The 17025-nt window shown below is 48.1% G+C and overlaps 2 protein-coding genes across 2 annotated transcripts; one reads left to right on the forward strand and one right to left on the reverse strand.

Moving 5' to 3' along the window:
* Window positions 1–6698: 6698 nt before the first annotated feature.
* On the reverse strand, window positions 6699–7867 carry PtA15_2A205 (uncharacterized protein; the record flags this gene model as incomplete). Its single annotated transcript, XM_053166202.1, has 2 exons — window positions 6699–6890; window positions 6998–7867. The coding sequence occupies 2 exons, from the start codon at window positions 7865–7867 to the stop codon at window positions 6699–6701; spliced, it is 1062 nt and encodes a 353-aa protein (XP_053017447.1).
* Window positions 7868–10457: 2590 nt separating this feature from the next.
* PtA15_2A206 (uncharacterized protein) lies at window positions 10458–15595 on the forward strand (the record flags this gene model as incomplete). Its single annotated transcript, XM_053166203.1, has 2 exons — window positions 10458–11464; window positions 11554–15595. 2 exons carry the CDS (start codon window positions 10458–10460, stop codon window positions 15593–15595), a joined length of 5049 nt encoding a protein of 1682 aa, XP_053017448.1.
* Window positions 15596–17025: the final 1430 nt, after the last annotated feature.

Genomic DNA, 17025 nt, shown 5'->3' on the forward strand with positions numbered 1-17025 from the left:
GATTTTCTGTTCCTAAATCCATTTTAACGCGAGGTAGAATGAGGGCAACGAAAGTAAGCATACAAAGCCATGTGATCTATGATAAAGAGGCCGGTCTGAGGTGAGAGTATCAATCAAGACAGACAAAGATGGATGTGTGGAGGATAGACTAGAGAACGGTCACGAAATGTTGCCAATCAATTGATAATGATTTGATTCAACGGACTACTGTTTGATTTGGGTTGTGCTATCTGTCTGAAAATGTGATATTGAGAAGCTAGATGAAAAATTGCAATTGAAGATCTTACCTGCAAAGCGTTGAAGAGTTCTATAAGGTTTTTTTTGGCAGATAGGTGGGACAGATGGGAGGATGTGATCGACGTGATGGATTGGATGGTGGGTGGGGAAAATGTTTTTAGAGGTGGTAGCGACTTTTAAGCACCTCCCGCAACACTGCAAACTCGCCAACTCGGTTGAATCAAAGGGAAGTATGTATTTGGGATATCCACTTATGAGGCGGGCCCCAAAGTCATTGTTTAGCAAGAGTAGCTTGCTTGAGAGCTTCTTTGTGGTCAACAGGACGTCTCCCACCACCGTATTACCACAACAATCTCAACCAGGCTGCTCAAATCCCTATGCATTTTTTTTCGACTAGGAGGGAAAGAGGAAAAGAAAAGGAATGCATTATGCATGGCTCCTAGACGAGGGGGTCTTTCGCTCGATGTTAGGATTACTTGGGGGGTATGATGAAGGACCGAAAAGGTGCTTACCCCTCGTGTTTCATCTTGGATTTAGGAAACATGGCTAGGTTCATAAAACCACTGCGTCTGCGTCCGGCAAGGTGAGCCATCCACCCAAAGAAGCGGGCTCTAGGGATCTATCAAAGGCATACATACGAAGCAGCAACTCCAGTCTTTCAACAACCGACCTCCCTGAATCATCGGATTAAGTGGATGGAGTTTCCTCGCGCTCATATAGACTGCTTTATCAATAGAGGCGAGAAAAGATGCCCACCCGGTGTTGATGCTTCAGCATAGTCTGTTTTCGTCTTAAACTTAAGAAACAGGACTGGGTTAATAGAAGCAGTGCATCTACATTAGGCGAGGTGAGCGATTCAACCAATGAAGCAGCTTCTGGCGCCCGAACAAAGGCATAAATGTGTCCTATCAGCTCAAGTATGGTAACAGCTGATAATCGTTGAATGGGAATGGATGGGCTTTTCTCGCGCTTTTGTAGAATACTCTATCTGGTAAGCGCAAGTCTTGTTCATTTCTCAATCTTGGGATTTCTTAACTAATGCCAGTTGTGTCATCCCCCCTAGTTAACTCACGTTCATTTGAGCGTCGGTGACGAAAATATATCATGCGCTTCTTATTTAGTGGCGAGTTGAATTTGTGTTCCTATCCAGCTGCCATCGGGATAGTTCAACTGTGCGTTTACCTCTTCACATTTCCTCTGATCAGGTTAATTGCACGGAGGTCTTGTGGTTTTCGGCCGTTGAGATTTGTGGATGAAAACCAAACGGGACCAGAGCTTTCGAAAATGATGCAGTCAAGATCTGGTCGATCAGGCGGGTCAAGTCGGCAGGCTGAGCCCGTCAGTAGTTTCACGCCGATAATCAAGGTCACGACCCTTAGCGATTTCTGGCTTGATTTCTGCTCTTCCCATTCGTGCAGACGTGAAGCATCCACAGTCCCAAACCCCACTTTATCAAGAATGCAGACCATGATGGTGCGAGATGGGACATGATGATGATACAGCACAGAAGCGGACCCGAGGTTTGGAAAAGTGATGGAGTACAGCTCTGGTCGACAATGCAGGGCGAGTTGGCAGGCTAAGCCCACCGGAAGCTTTACGCTGGAACTCACGGCCACGGCTCTCAGCGATTGCAAGTTTGCCTAAATTCCGGACCATGATGATAGGATGGTTTTGGGCACCTCATCCGACTTTGAAGCAGCTAAGTTATAAAGCTTGGAATTTCTCTCCAGAATAAGCAAACCAATTATCTACGAAGGTTCATTTCTTTTGACGCAACCATTGGTTCTAGTTTACCAGTGGATTTTCTTACCAGAGTCCGCGTGGTTTTAGTTGGGTACGTCTTTTGCTGCGTGAGCTAACTGCTTGGGCAAGACTGTCCGAGCAGTTATCGTACAGAGTTTGTCCGATGAGTTCGGCAATCTGGACCCACCACCCTGCAGAACTCGTTGGGCAAAGTTTGTCCGACAACTGCTCGGACTGCCCGAACAGTTACTTTTGGCAGTGCTCTGGAGCTATTCTTAAACTCACTTGAATACTGCGATAGCGTCAAGGCGCTCTGTTTGCACAGGAATTCGTGAGGAAGCGAGAGAAAAATTCGTGACCTGCGAAGGGCTGAAGGCAAGGTGTGCTTAATCTACTTTGACTGGCTTACATGTAATCACCATTCCCTATTCTTTTGTGGGCCATGGAGCCCTGACGTATTAGGGTCCCCAGCAAACACTGGATATAAATCGTGGACTGCATTCGCCGAAGTTGTGGTCTCTCACTTCTCTCGAGGATATAACCAAGAACAGCCAACCCAACGGGCCTCCGCCGACCGTCCAGAGGCTCAGCATTCGAACCCGATTGACATACCACCCACGATTACATTCCGGCTAGAGAAGTAGAAACATATACATAAAGTCAGTAAGCAACCCCTGCTGATAAGAACAGCTGCGTTTGTTGCTTTGCTGAGTTTTTTGTGCATGTCACAGAGGATATTCCCTCACTGAATGTTCGATACTGGATGGTTGTTAGTGCGAAATGGGCCAGAGAATGCATAGTCCCATGGGGGAGGTACACCGGGACTAGAATGAGTATCTGGGACTGGGTGCTTGTTTGAGGAGCTTTATGAAGTTTTTCAGTCGCAATCCCCAGCCGATGATTGGGAATCGGATCACTGCGTAATATCGGTTATGTCTCCTTGTGTCGGGGTCGGGCCGCCAGGCTGAGTTCAGCGGACGGGCGCAAGAGCCGCAGCAAAGCACACCCGGACATCATGCCCGCTTCACGACTGCGCAATCCCAACATGACACCATAACCACTTTGGTATGCCGTGATTGGTATGCCGTGACTCCGCGGTGCAGATATTGGTCTTAGCTTGGCTCCCAAGCACCCGAAGATAAGGCTCTTGAATTTTGAATTCCCACCAATGCACAAAAATTTGTGTCTTGAGTTCTTTTAATTGTGCAAAACTTCAACCTCAGGCTTCAGCCCATAGAACTCCAGTATGTTTTAATTGCAAAGATTAGGATCCAGAAAATAAATTGGCCAAATAAACTTGAACTTCAAACTATCCTATTTGTATTTAAAGAAATGAGGGAACAAGCACTTTTTGGACTGTATTTACCAGCAGTGCTAAGTTTCTCCTGCAATAATCTGACACCTGTGTCCCAAAGATATTGGTCATCCCAGGTTATCTTTGTGAATATATTATTCAATTTATCTTTGCACCAATAACCAATCAACAAGAGGGAAAGTTCAACCATTTTGGAGTATGATCTTGAATCACTAAAGTAATCAATGAACAAGTGTTGAACATCAGTAAAGTCTGAAGAACAAGGAGGATCTTTGAGAAGATCCCTATTATACAGTGTGAATTCTCCAAAGATTGGTAATCCGCTGTTCGTTTGTTTCATGAGGAGATTGCTTTGGATACATTTGAAGAAGGGTTGTCCTTGGGACTCTGATTTCAGTATGATTTCCTTCCACATATCACTGCTTTTTAAGGCAATGTAACATGCTTCCAAGTTGATCATCAGGGAATGGAGTTTGAGATACATGTGCCTGTTGTCAGGGATATCTCCTGTATTCATCACAATCCAACTAAACCCTTGGACAGATTTCTCTTGTTCATTTTCCTTAAGGCATGCAAGCCCAATTGGAATTCCTCCTGCCTCATTTTTTATTGCCTTTTTTTCCTTTGCCTTTTCGTCCATTATCTTGATAAATTTATCCAAAATATCTTGTTTGTCCTTCTCAAATTCTATTTTCTGGTTTACCCTGAACGATCTGGGCTTCAATTCATCTGGAAACCCATTGCCTAGTGCAACCTTGAAGTCACCCAGTTTTCTAACTGCAAGCTCTTCATTGATTTTACCATCTTCCATGTTTTCTTCAATTTTGATATTTCTGATAATTCCTTTGTGTGTTAAGCTTTCCAATGCCTGCAATTCATTCCTCCCCCCACAACTCTTCAGCTGGGTAAATAGTTCTGGTTGAAATTTTTCATAATAAATTTTGTTTATCAATAATGCTCTCCGCAGTACTTCATTCATATTCATTATTCTTGAGTGATGTTTTACCTTTTGGGTCAACTCCTCCAACAAAATCTTCTGAACTGGCCCAAAACTTCTATCCCCTATACTTTCCAAATTCCCAATGACAGGAAGATGATTTCCTCTGGGATTAAAAGCTTCTTGAAAAATGAAATCAACTAATTTGACATGTGATTTGTATTCCTCTTGGAAATCCCTCTCACTTGATCCAAATTCTATCAAACTGGATGTGTTGATGAAAATGGACCACATAATCAATTCCTTGAATCTTCTGAATACGTGTGTCCGAGTTCGGAATTCATGAGCGTATGGTTGGTCTTCATCTTGATTGGTATTTATGTCCCGTGTAGGCCTGATTGTGTACAACCAATCCACTTTTCTTCTAGTTATCTTGACTGGATATCCTTCTAACCAAGGGATTTCCATTATCTTCCCAGTTGGCCTTTTCTCATGTATTTCAAAGATTTTTTCTTGGAATTGCTTGGTAAATTCTGCCAAATATCCATCACTGATATCAATTTTGGCAATACTTATACAATGGAAAGGCTCAGCAGTGCTTTCTGTTGAGACTTGTGAATCCACACCAGCCTTGATGGCACTATTTTGGGAAACAAATTCCTGGTGCAATTGAGCAACATCTCCATTCTCCACACCATCAGGGCTGGTTTCCTTAAAATCAAATCTATTTGTTTCATCAGAATTTTCTCTCTGGAGGCCTTGAAAAAAATCTTGAGAGCTTTGCACAGGCACAGATAGTCCTGAAAACCAACAGAGAAAGAATTTGTAATTATAATTAGTTGTATCCTTATAGAAAAACATTATTCTGCGGTTCTTACTTACTTTCATTTTGAGTCTGATCTTCAGCTGTGCAAGGGTGCTCAACCTGATGGCAATCCTGGATTTCACTGGAATTTTCAACATTTGGAGAGCCTGTTTCATTCAAATCCAAGTCTTCCGCCAATAGATCTAAAAATGAGGGCCATTTGGGATCATTAAGATCTCCAAACACAATATGTGGATCTGATAGCCAATATCTGTATGCATCATTCCCATTCATTTCTTTAGAGCTGGATGCTGGTTCTGATGGTAAGAAAGCTGAAAGTTCTCCCCTAGGTAGGCTTTCAGGGTGCACATAATCACCATGAGATAATGATGGCACCATAGGAATGTGTGATACGCGCGTTGGCGGGGACGGACTGATAGAAAATTGGTCATTGAAGTGGTCAATCGCAACATTTTGTGTCCCTGGTTCCAATTCGAAAAAGTGGTTATTAATACTTCGGACAACTCAGAGGAATGAATCACAAGCTTGGCGGATCTTTCTCAAGCATAATTTTTCGTCCTTACCTTCACATTGAATTTTCTGGGGCATCGGAACATGACCACTGCTCCTACCAGTATATGCAAAATGTGGTTCAAAACTTGGCTGTGAACTCGTCTCATCAAGATCGTGTTGTGTAGTCTTTTGTCTCTTTCTGGGATTCGAAATCAGATGGGTTTGGAGATTCGCTGCTTGAAAAAAGGAGGCAAAGAACAGCAGCTGATGAACGACCTTGATACCTTCACCCTAGCCTAGCACTATAAACACGATTGGGCTTACCGTAATAGCTATGTTTGGGGTCGGACAGCTGCGGATGATGCGCTCCAACCGACGAGAAGTCTGGTTGGAAGATGCTCGGTTGATTTTCCCACTGACGCTTCCCGTTGATTAGTCTTTCTTGGTTTGGTACTTCGTACCAGATATCTTCTTGGCCTGCGCGAAGACTAGATGTGCACCCCCAATTTGTTGCTGAATCCGGAAGTCTCGAAGAAGCCAAGGTAGCTTTGCAAATCAAGTACCCAAGCACATGCTGTGCGAGAGAATAAGAATTCAAGAGCATTTTGACACAATGTCTTGAACTAGCTATTTTTATGGTGGTACTCGTCAGCAATCAGCCCAGCCTGAGCTAAGGAAAGATATTGAAAGTCTTCCAGGTTTAATGCCAAGCACTACTTCAAGTCGCGCCTTGGGTCGCTGCGAGTAGTGTGAATCACTCGGTGAGATGAGACTGAGCTGCTCGATGCGACGCTACAAACTCTCTGCGATGCTCCAAGCTATGTTCGCTGCTTCAAGCTCTGTAGTTTGAGGGACGTAATGCCACCAGATCATCGAGGTTCGATTGAGCGACAGAAATACTGGAGTCTTGAGTACATAGGCAGACATGAAGTCTTATTGGAGGAGCTGAATGCCCAATGCCTCTCAGAAATTGAAGAGGCAACAAGTACCGATAAAGAAGGCAAGTGTGATTAAGCACTCAAGTGATGTATTATTACAAAAGAAGGGTACAGGTCTAGCGGCCTTGATACTTTCTGAAGTTGTGTTGTTTTTTTCTTTTTTTTTTTTCAGCATGGGTAAGCGTACATATACAATGGCTTCATGGCCCCTTACGAAGTGCTTGACATCCACTTGATCCGTTGAAGGGGATCAGTGTGATGTGCGACTTCAACTCGAATCCCAAGCAGCTCTGCTCTTGCGCTCACATAGAGCGCCCGGAAGGGCTGGTGCCATTCCGGATCACTCATGCAAAACCTGTAGTTGGCGATTTTGAGAGGGCTGGGGTACTTCGCCTGCGAACTCTGAGTCCCAGTCGAGCGAGAAGGTCAGAAGTTTTGAGGACCAAAACTGTTTTAGCAGATGGACTGGGTGCTCTAGTTCTCCGAGTATGAAAAGGGAGGGGACTGACGTCGTGATGATCATCTGTGTGGCTTCGGCCATCTGGGAGAAGATTCTCCAGACATTGCACAAGATCCCAAGGTGTGAGCATGAGTTCTCCAGCCGACGTCAAGCCTTCATCGCAAAGGGACAGGGTCTCTAGTGACTTTCCGGAGTCGAAATAGTTGGAAGGATATAAGAGCATGGGGATGATGCAACGGCCACTTACAAGCCGCCCGGTGAGGCTCAAGGAATGGAGATGGGGAAGCTTGAAGATCGCCCGGAAGATAGGAACCGTATCTTCTGCACCGATGAAGTAAACGTCGTGTAGACCAAGTTCGCTGAGGGAAGGAGCAAGGCTGGACAGTAGGAAGGTGAAGCTGCTGATCGAGAGTTTGATCATGGCGAGATGAATTGACCTGAGATTGGATAATGAGCTGAAGAATCCCGGGTCGAGGTAGAGTTCCTTCGACAGTTGGAGTTGGCGCGTCAGAGTCTCTTGGTAAGCTGTCTGGGACATTGCATCTGATTTAGAGCGATCAACATTGGGGTAGAGGTTTAGGAGCAAGGTGCGGACCGCACAGGCGGAGGGGGCGGCGGTGCGGCGGTATCTCGTTGATCGGTCGTCGAGGGCGGGTCCTTGGTGGTCGGGCTGGACCCTGCTTAGCGAATCCTGGAAGCTCAATAGCTGCTGGATCGAGGAGATGATGGGATGTTGGCGGAGGGCGAGACAGACCGGTTGGGACCAGCTGGGATGGACACACGCCAATGTGGCCAGCCAGGCTTGGGCGGCCGACGAGACTGGTGGGGTGAAATTGGAAACGATGATCGGCACCACATCGGCGGAGGTGGTGGCGTGGCGAACCGCATGCTGCGGGCGAGTATTGCGAGTATCGGACATGTTGGTAGGCACGAATACGATGAGAGCAAGAGGAGCAGGACTTGGAAGTTCAGCTTCGGTATCAGCTTGGTCAGTGTTGGGAGGACCGAGTTGGGTTCAGGGCAGCGAAGGCGGACCAGGTTGAACGACCATCGACCTGTCGATGCTTGAATACTAGGCCGGGCCTCCGGGAAGCCATCGGGCCCAGCAGCTGCGAGGGACTGTACTGTAAGTTAGGGCTAGATGCCGATAGGACACATCGCCGAGCTTTCCATCCAGACATCCATGACTGCAATCACCCGTGACAGCAGAACCAAAACCAATCAGATCTTATATGGCGCATCAGCCCCAGGGGCCAACGATTCTACATTCAGCTACTTTTCTTCCGGAGATGAGCTCTCCCAGTCGACCTGGCTTCGTTGGTCAAGTGATCGGGGTCGCCCGTCTAAGTAGAAAAAAAAAACGTATTTAAGTGAGCCCGATCCAATATGGTCTGGAGGGGTCGAAGAGGACGAGGACGAATGATTGGACAATCGCGAAAGAAGTTGAAAGGGTGATCTTGTGAAGTCATAATTGATGAGATAGAGGCGCCCATCACGCGCAGCGCGAGCCCCCTCTCTGTCCGAGAGATGGCTGCGGGGCCTCCCCCTTGTCGAGAGAAGCTTCTCGACAACACACAGTCGCTGTTCGAATTCTCATTGACTTCCTTTCTTTCACTATGCTTTGATTTAGCCTGCCATTCTTTACTTTTATTCATAACGTTTTATGTAAGGGTGTACTCTTGTGAGATAAATAGAGTCCTATGCGGAATAGCCTATCTTGATTCTTATTCAATTCTTGTCCCACTCTTCTCTGATTCATTATCGAATGATCTCCCCTCCTTAAGACGGTTTGTCATCGAAGATGATGCATATGTAAGCTTCAAACACACAAGCAATGAACGCCATCGGTTCTCCAGCTCCTTAAAGTCCCGCCCGACCTCAAACCATTTCGAAACCCACACCATCAACTCATCTTCGCTTCCGACATTCTCATTATCTTTAATCCATCTCATCCATTCGGCCGAAACTTCGTCAGATCCAGCTCTTGCCCAATCAGCTATCATCTGATCTAGGAGTATTTTTTGCTGCTCTTGTCAGCATTCCGAGCGCCACTGGTGTGCCGATATGATATGCGCTCGGCAACTCAACGCCTGCTGTGACTCCGCAAACCTATCGCTTTACTTGGGTGCTTTTTCGATGTAGACTAACCGCTCCGCTATTTCATCGATGGTGTTTGGGTGATGTTTCCCTCCGGTCATACTGGCCCTTGACGGTGTTTCACGTCTCCTGAGAAACAAGCTTACCGTGCTAGTAGACCACGCTATATTTCGAGTTAAACTCAATCATTTTGTGTCAAGAAGTGCTTGAGCTAGGAATCGGGCCCCTTAATATTCCATCAGATAATCATCTTGGTTGTTTTCGAAGAGATGTCATGTCCCACGGTGCACTGTGCACATTGTTCACATGCTTCCTGAGGTCGGCCAACCTCTTGAACTTCTTAGTGCAAGATGTCTTTCCGGCAGGCACCGTTCTCACGGCATGGTAACTGCAGGCGACTGTTTTTGTGTTTCGTTGAAAGTAGTCAGCATTTTCTCCAATGTGATGAGACAAATTTGGTGAAAAGTAAAAGCTTTACGCGAGATAATTGGAGGGAAAAAAAAAAAACTTACAAAGTTGATTCGGGGAGTGTGTGACCCAGTGCCCTTTGACATTGTCCTTCCTGGAGATCTGCTTCCCGCAACCAGGGAATGTGCATACAAACTTCCCTGTTTGACTGTCAATCGAATATAGCGCACCTCGGCGCTCGCTAGGGCCGTGACCTGAAAGCTGAGATTCCGGTTCAGGATTCGATACTATAGCTGGGCTTTCCGGTACTGTTCCGGTTTGTCGCGGGGAATTACTATTTTGAATTTAATTAACAGAGGAACAATAAGCTTCAATTTTCAATCAACAAAGCACCCAGAAAATATTCCCTGAATCAGCTCACACATCGTTTTGAGAATTTTCTCTGTTGGACGATTGGTGTGAATAATAGTTCCCAAGTTGGTAGCTGTGATAGATTGAAATTCCTTATGAATTGGCCAAAAGTTCCTGACTGATTATGTGTTCCTCAAAAACAAACTTAAATGCATGCTTGAGGATGTTGCTGGTAATAAGATCAGCAGGGTTTTTGCTGCCAGAATTGTTATGAGCTGCGCCCGCGCGCCAGGCTCATCCCTGGACATGTCTTGTAGCTACACACACATGTCACGCTCCTCACCATAAGGAGGAGCCGGGGGAAGATCCATTCTCTTTCCCCATCTAGCAATTTACATTCTAGCTAGACTTGACGGACCAGCGCCTCCCCACCCTGAGGACAGACCCTTACATATTGCTAGATCTCAACACGGGGGACGAGGCCGAAACCAGAATCAGAAAGAACCAAAGACCGAACAAGAAGAACCAGAACCAAACGATAAGAAGAACCAGAACCAAACGATCAGAGCTAAAGAGAGAATCGACGATCCTCAAAAAGACCGCACAGACCAGAACCAGACCGAACCACCGACAACCCTGAACCAACCACTCGAATGGCCGACGACGCAGCAGCACTCCGTGCCCGGGTGGACGAATTGGCGGCATCCATCCAAGAAGAACGCGGACTTCGCCAGCGAGCCGAGGCTGAACTAGCGGCAGCTCGGGCAGGCATGGTTGCGCCGGCCGTAGTACCCATTGTCCAAGGACAGCCTCCAAACGCGCCCCAAATCCTAGACGATACCACGGCGAAGGGGCCCAAAATCGGCCTGCCAGACAAGTACAATGGCACGCGAGGGCCGAAGGCCGAGGTATACGTCACGCAAATTGGTTTATACGTCCTCTCTAACCCCCGGATGTTCCCCAACGACCGTAGCAGGATCATTTTCTCGATCTCATACCTCACCGGCCAAGCCAGCGAATGGGCTCAGCCAATCACGACGAAGCTGTTCGCCGGACACCCGGTATCGTACCTCGAATTCGCCACGGCCTTCCAGATGATGTACTACGACACCGAGCGGAAGTCCCAAGCTGAGAAGGCGCTGAGACTGCTGAAACAAACCAAGTCGGTGGCGCACTATACCTTCCAGTTCAACCAGCACGCCTCGAACACGGGTTGGGAAATGACAACGCTCATGAGTCAATACCAGCAGGGACTCAAGAAAGACATCCGGTTGGCCCTAGTCCTGGCTAGGACCCAATTCACCGCACTGACCGACCTCAGCAACCTCGCCCTGAAAATCGACAACGAGATCAACGGAGCAGACCAGTACGCGACAGACCTCACAGCTACAGCGGCCAACCCTAACGCCATGGACGTCTTGGCGATGAGAGGCCCGCTCACGAGCGCGGACAAGGCCAGCATGATGCAAGCCGGACTTTGTTTCTTTTGCGGCGAGAAGGGTCACATTGCGAGGAGCTGCCCAAAGAAAGGAAAGGGGAAGAGCAACGTGGATGCGAGGATTGCCGAACTGGAGGACCAAGTACGACGTCTCACCACGGGAGAGGGGACCAGCGGCGGGGCAGGCATGGCGGACGACTCAAAAAATGGCGAGGCTCGGGTGTGAGGGTTGTGCCTCACCCAAGCGGAGGGATTGTAGTAGCAAAGTTAGGGGCTTGTAATATTGTTCACCTCAATGCAATCAATAATAGGCTGTTCGTCAGCACCCCCGTTTCTTCTTACTACCATCCCAGAGCCACAACCACCGCCCCACTTGCCACGTTCCTCATAGACTCGGGGGCAACCCACGACGTCATCAGTGAGACGTACGCGAACAGAGAGAGATTAAAGCTCATACCGTCACCAGCTGAGAGGACAATCTCGGGCTTTGACGGTTCAAAAAACACATCATCAGCCGAGGTGCAGCTGTTCCTTGATGCCGACACAAAACCGACAACATTCATAGTCACACGCCTCAAGGACACCTACGACGGGATACTGGGGATGCCGTGGGTCAGAGCCCACGGGCACCACATTGATTGGAAGGAGCGCAGATTTAAGCCCACCATCCAGGAGATCGCCACTGCCGAGACAGTGTCGTCAGTTCCGAAAACAACCTCAATAGACGGGGAGGAGCCCGGGTTGAGGCATGCGAGGAAAACTGACGAGGGGGTGCGCGCTTTATGCCGAGTAACACCCCCGCAATGTGAGTCTGGTTCTATCTTACCCCATCCCTACCAGACAGAGAGTATGAGAATATCTGGCAAGCAGGTACACCCTTTAGGACTTACACCACAGGCCCCGCGGACGACAACCAAATTCCCGGAGTCCGATCAAACAGGAATTGCCACCGTTTCAGCGGTGTCGTCAGGTCCGAAAAAAACCTCAACAGACGGGGAGGAGCCCGGGTTGAGGCACGCGAGGACAACTGACAAGGGGGTGCGCGCTTTGTGCCGACTAACACCTCCGCAATGTGAGTACATTTCTATCTCCCTAGGGCCCAATGTCTCAGTCAGTGTAGGGACAACTGGCAAGCGGGTACCTCCTTTAGAAAGCCTTCAGCAGGAACCCGACGCGAATACCGGTCAATTGGGTGCGGCGAAGACGGTCTGGTCCACGTCGGCAAAACTAGCGGCCAATGCCAAGTTGGCGGAGCCGCAACGATCACCAGAAGAACTAGTCCCGGCGGTGTACCACCAATACTTACGGATGTTCTACAAGTCGGAGGCCCAGAAGCTACCCCCCCAAAGAAAATACGACTTCCGCGTCGACCTGCTTCCCGGAACCCTCCCGCAGGCCAGTCGCATAATCCCACTGTCACCGGCAGAAAACGACGCCCTGGACAAATTACTTAGAGAAGGATTGGATCAAGGCACTATCAGAAGGACCACGTCACCTTGGGCGGCGCCAGTACTGTTTACGGGAAAGAAGGACGGTAACTTACGGCCGTGCTTCGACTACCGTAAACTGAATGCTGTCACAGTAAAGAATAAGTACCCCCTCCCGTTGACAATCGATTTAGTAGATAGCTTACTAGATGCCAACCGGTTCACCAAGCTGGACTTGCGAAACGCGTACAGAAACCTGAGAGTGGCCGAGGGAGACGAAGAAAAATTAGCGTTTGTCTGCTGGGCGGGACAGTTTGCGCCATTGACGATGCCTTTTGGGCCCACGGGGGCCCCAGGATTCTTCCAGTTTTTTATGCAAGACATCCTATTGGGACGGATCAAAAAAGACGTTGCGGCGTATCTGGATGATATCATGATATACACTCAGCGAGGATCTAACCATGAAGAGGCCGTGCTAAGCGTACTTGAAACGCTGAGCAAGCAACAGCTTTGGTTGAAGCCGGAAAAGTGCGAGTTTTCCCGAGGAGAGGTAGAATACCTAGGGCTCCTGATCTCCTGCAACAGGGTGAGGATGGATCCGAATAAAGTGAAAGCCGTGACGGATTGGCCAGCACCAGCTTCAGTAACAGAACTACAACGGTTTGTCAGATTCGCAAACTTCTATCGCAGGTTCATAGGGAGCTTCTCCAAGACCACCCGACCGCTACACGACCTTACTCGCGCAAACACTCAATTCGTGTGGGACAAGCGATGCCAGGCGGCTTTCGACGAGCTGAAGACGGCGTTCACCACCGCACCTATCCTGAAGATAGCCGACCCCTACAAGCCATTCTTATTGGAGTGTGATTGCTCGGATTTTGCGTTAGGAGCCGTGTTGTCGCAGATATGCAGCAGGGATGGGGAGCTACATCTGGTGGCGTTCCTATCGCGATCCCTCATCCAAGCTGAAAGGAACTATGAGATCTTTGATAAGGAGTTGTTGGCGATCGTGGCGGCGTTTAAAGAATGGCGCCATGATCTCGAAGGGAACCCGAACCGCCTGAAGGCAATAGTGTACACTGATCACCGAAACCTTGAAACCTTCATGACAACAAAAAGCCTTACGCGTCGACAGGTGAGGTGGGCTGAGACGCTAGGCAACTTCGACTTTGAAATCGTGTTTCGCCCAGGTCGCCAGTCTACAAAGCCGGACGCCCTTTCCAGACGCCCGGACCTAGCCCCAAAGGGAGAGGAAAAGCTGACGTTTGGACAAATTCTACGGCCGGAGAACATCACCTCCGAATCTTTCGCGGCGATAGCAGAAATCGATGAGTTCTTTGTCGACGAGTCAATTGACCTACTCGATGCGGACTATTGGTTCGAAGTAGACGTTATGGGGGCTGAGGAGAACAGGCAATCGCTAGAAGAGGAAGAGGATCTTATCCCTTCGGACACGGAGCTGATGAGTTATATTAGGACAGCTTCAGGGGATGACGAGAGACTGACCAGTTTGATGACCGACTGTGGGAAAGGGAATGCGACGAGAAACGGGTGGAGCCTCAACGATGGAGTACTGTACCGCGACGGATGGGTGGAAGTACCGGCCAACAATAGAATCAAGACAGCCATCTTGAAGAGCCGCCACGACTGCCGTATGACGGGACACCCGGGCAGGGCCAAGACACTCGCACTAGTCCGGCGATGCTTCAACTGGCCATCGCTTAAGAAGTTCGTCAACCGATATGTCGATGGGTGCGACTTGTGCCAGAGGGTTAAGGCAACAACCCAGAAGCCATTTGGCGCCCTCGAGCCCCTGCCGGTGCCTGCGGGCCCGTGGACAGACATTTCTTACGATCTGATCACGGACCTGCCGGAGTCACACGGGAAGGACAGTATTCTCACGGTAGTGGACCGGTTTTCGAAAATGGCCCACTTCGTAGCGTGTCGCAAGGACTCATCTTCAGAAGAACTAGCCGATCTGATGCTGAGGAACGTATGGCGGCTGCATGGGACGCCTAAGACAATAGTGTCGGACCGGGGAAGCATCTTTATTTCGCGGATTACAAAAGAGTTAAGCGGCCGGCTGGGAATTAGGCTCTGTCCATCGACGGCGTACCACCCTCGGACAGACAGCCAGTCTGAGATCACGAACAAAGCCGTAGAACAGTACCTCCGGCATTTCACAAGCTACAGGCAGGACAACTGGGAACCTCTGCTAGCCATGGCGGAATTTTCGCACAACAACAGCACGCACACGTCGACAGGAATGTCGCCATTCAAAGCGAACTACGGTTTTGAATTGACACTAGGGGGAATACCTTCTTCGACGCAATGTTTACCTACGGTAGAGGACAGACTACGAACGCTGAACTCGGTACAAGAGGAGCTGAAAGCAGCCCTGGAAGAGGCACAGGACCGGATGAAAACTCAATTCGACAGACACGCGCGACCGACGCCGGATTGGAAGATCGGCGACGAGGTATGGCTCAACAGCAGGAATATCTCGACGACCAGGCCATGCCCCAAGCTAGGTCACAAGTGGCTGGGGCCCTTCCCAATCTGCGCTAAAATTTCTCAATCCGTTTATAAACTGACACTCCCCCTCTCAATGAAAGGGGTACATTCTGTATTTCATGTGTCAGTTTTGAGAAAACACTCTACAGATACAATCAACGGAAGAGGGACAGATAGACCGGCGCCGGTAAGAATCAACGGGGAAGAAGAATGGGAGGTGGCGGAGATCTTGGACAGCAGGCGAATGAGGAAGAAGAAACAATATTTGGTCTCGTGGAAAGGATTCGGACCCGAGGAAGATTCATGGGAGCCGGCTGAAAATTTGGCGAACTGCCAGGAACTCGTGCAAAATTTCGACTCAAGATTTCCCGACGCGACGGAAAGACACGCCAGGAGGAGGAGGATGAAATGAGGATGAAGCTTTTTCCCTATGGGGTTTTTTATTGCTGCCCGGGGAGAGGACGCAGAGCCGGGGGCTTGGGCGTTAAAGGCGGGATGATGTTATGAGCTGCGCCCGCGCGCCAGGCTCATCCCTGGACATGTCTTGTAGCTACACACACATGTCACGCTCCTCACCATAAGGAGGAGCCGGGGGAAGATCCATTCTCTTTCCCCATCTAGCAATTTACATTCTAGCTAGACTTGATGGACCAGCGCCTCCCCACCCCGAGGACAGACCCTTACAAGAATTACCCTTATTGTTCCAAGAGGAACTAAAGTACTCACAAATGTGAAGGCTCATTGTTGTATGAGCTAGATGTTGATGCAAATGTTTCATATATTGTTGTTGCTTTACAGCCAAAAAAAAATCCGTTGATTGAGCAAAAGCGGTGAATGATTTAGTGTTGACAAAACTGATTACTCAGAAGGCTGCATGAAGAGGCTTGCCCTGTGGATAGTTTGAATGCAATTCTGGTCCCGGTAACCAGGTACCATCAGTGGTGTATGGGAAAGCAAGAGCAAAGGGAATGATTGAGTGTTAATTGGGGTGATTGATTGGTATGCCGCTTGGACAGGCTCACCGCTTGAGTTTTTTGAATGAAGTGCTGATGCAGCATAAAACTGATTATTGGCGGGGAAAGGAACACTGAAAGTTGAAAAATCATGATTAATATCCAATTCCCTTGATTTAAAATATGACACAGTTACCAAAAGGAGATCATGACTGACAATTGTTCTGAATGCACACCTGTAATAAATTGAAAGTTGTGGATAAAGTTGATTGGTGAATTAGCCAAAGTTTCTTCACCAGTTAAGAACTCCTTACAAAGAGCCTTGCCATCCTGGTTGTTAGGGCTGTATGGTACAGCGTTTGTGTATGCCAATGCGCTGCTATAGCTGAATGATTTGTTAGGTAGTATTTCATGTCAAGGAAGTAATTTCTCTTAAGTACTCACAAATGTGAAGGCCCATTGCTGTATGAGCTAGACATTTATGCAAATTTTTCATACTTTGTTGGTGCTTTAAAGCCAAAAACCCATTCTGGTGATCAAGAGAAAGGGATGCAGGAGTTAGTGTTGACAAAAGTGATTACTCAGAAGGCCGCTTGAAGAGGCTAACCCTGTGGATAGTCTGAATGAAATGCTGGTCCTAGCAACCAGGTACCATCAGTGGTGTATGGAATACTGCTTGAAGTTGGGAAATCATGATTAATTTCCAATTCATCAATTTGATAAGTGAATTAATTACTAGAGGGAGATCAGTAATCACGGTTGTTGCCAGTTGGAATCTGTGAATATTGGTTCAAAGTTGGAAATAAGAGTGATTGCTGAATTAGAAAAGATTTTCCAAATCATTATTTATCTCTCTCCAAAGAAGCTTACTACCCTGGTTGTTCATACA

The sequence above is a fragment of the Puccinia triticina genome, chromosome 2A, assembly GCF_026914185.1.
Source record: "Puccinia triticina chromosome 2A, complete sequence".
Taxonomy (NCBI): Eukaryota; Fungi; Basidiomycota; class Pucciniomycetes; order Pucciniales; family Pucciniaceae; genus Puccinia; species Puccinia triticina.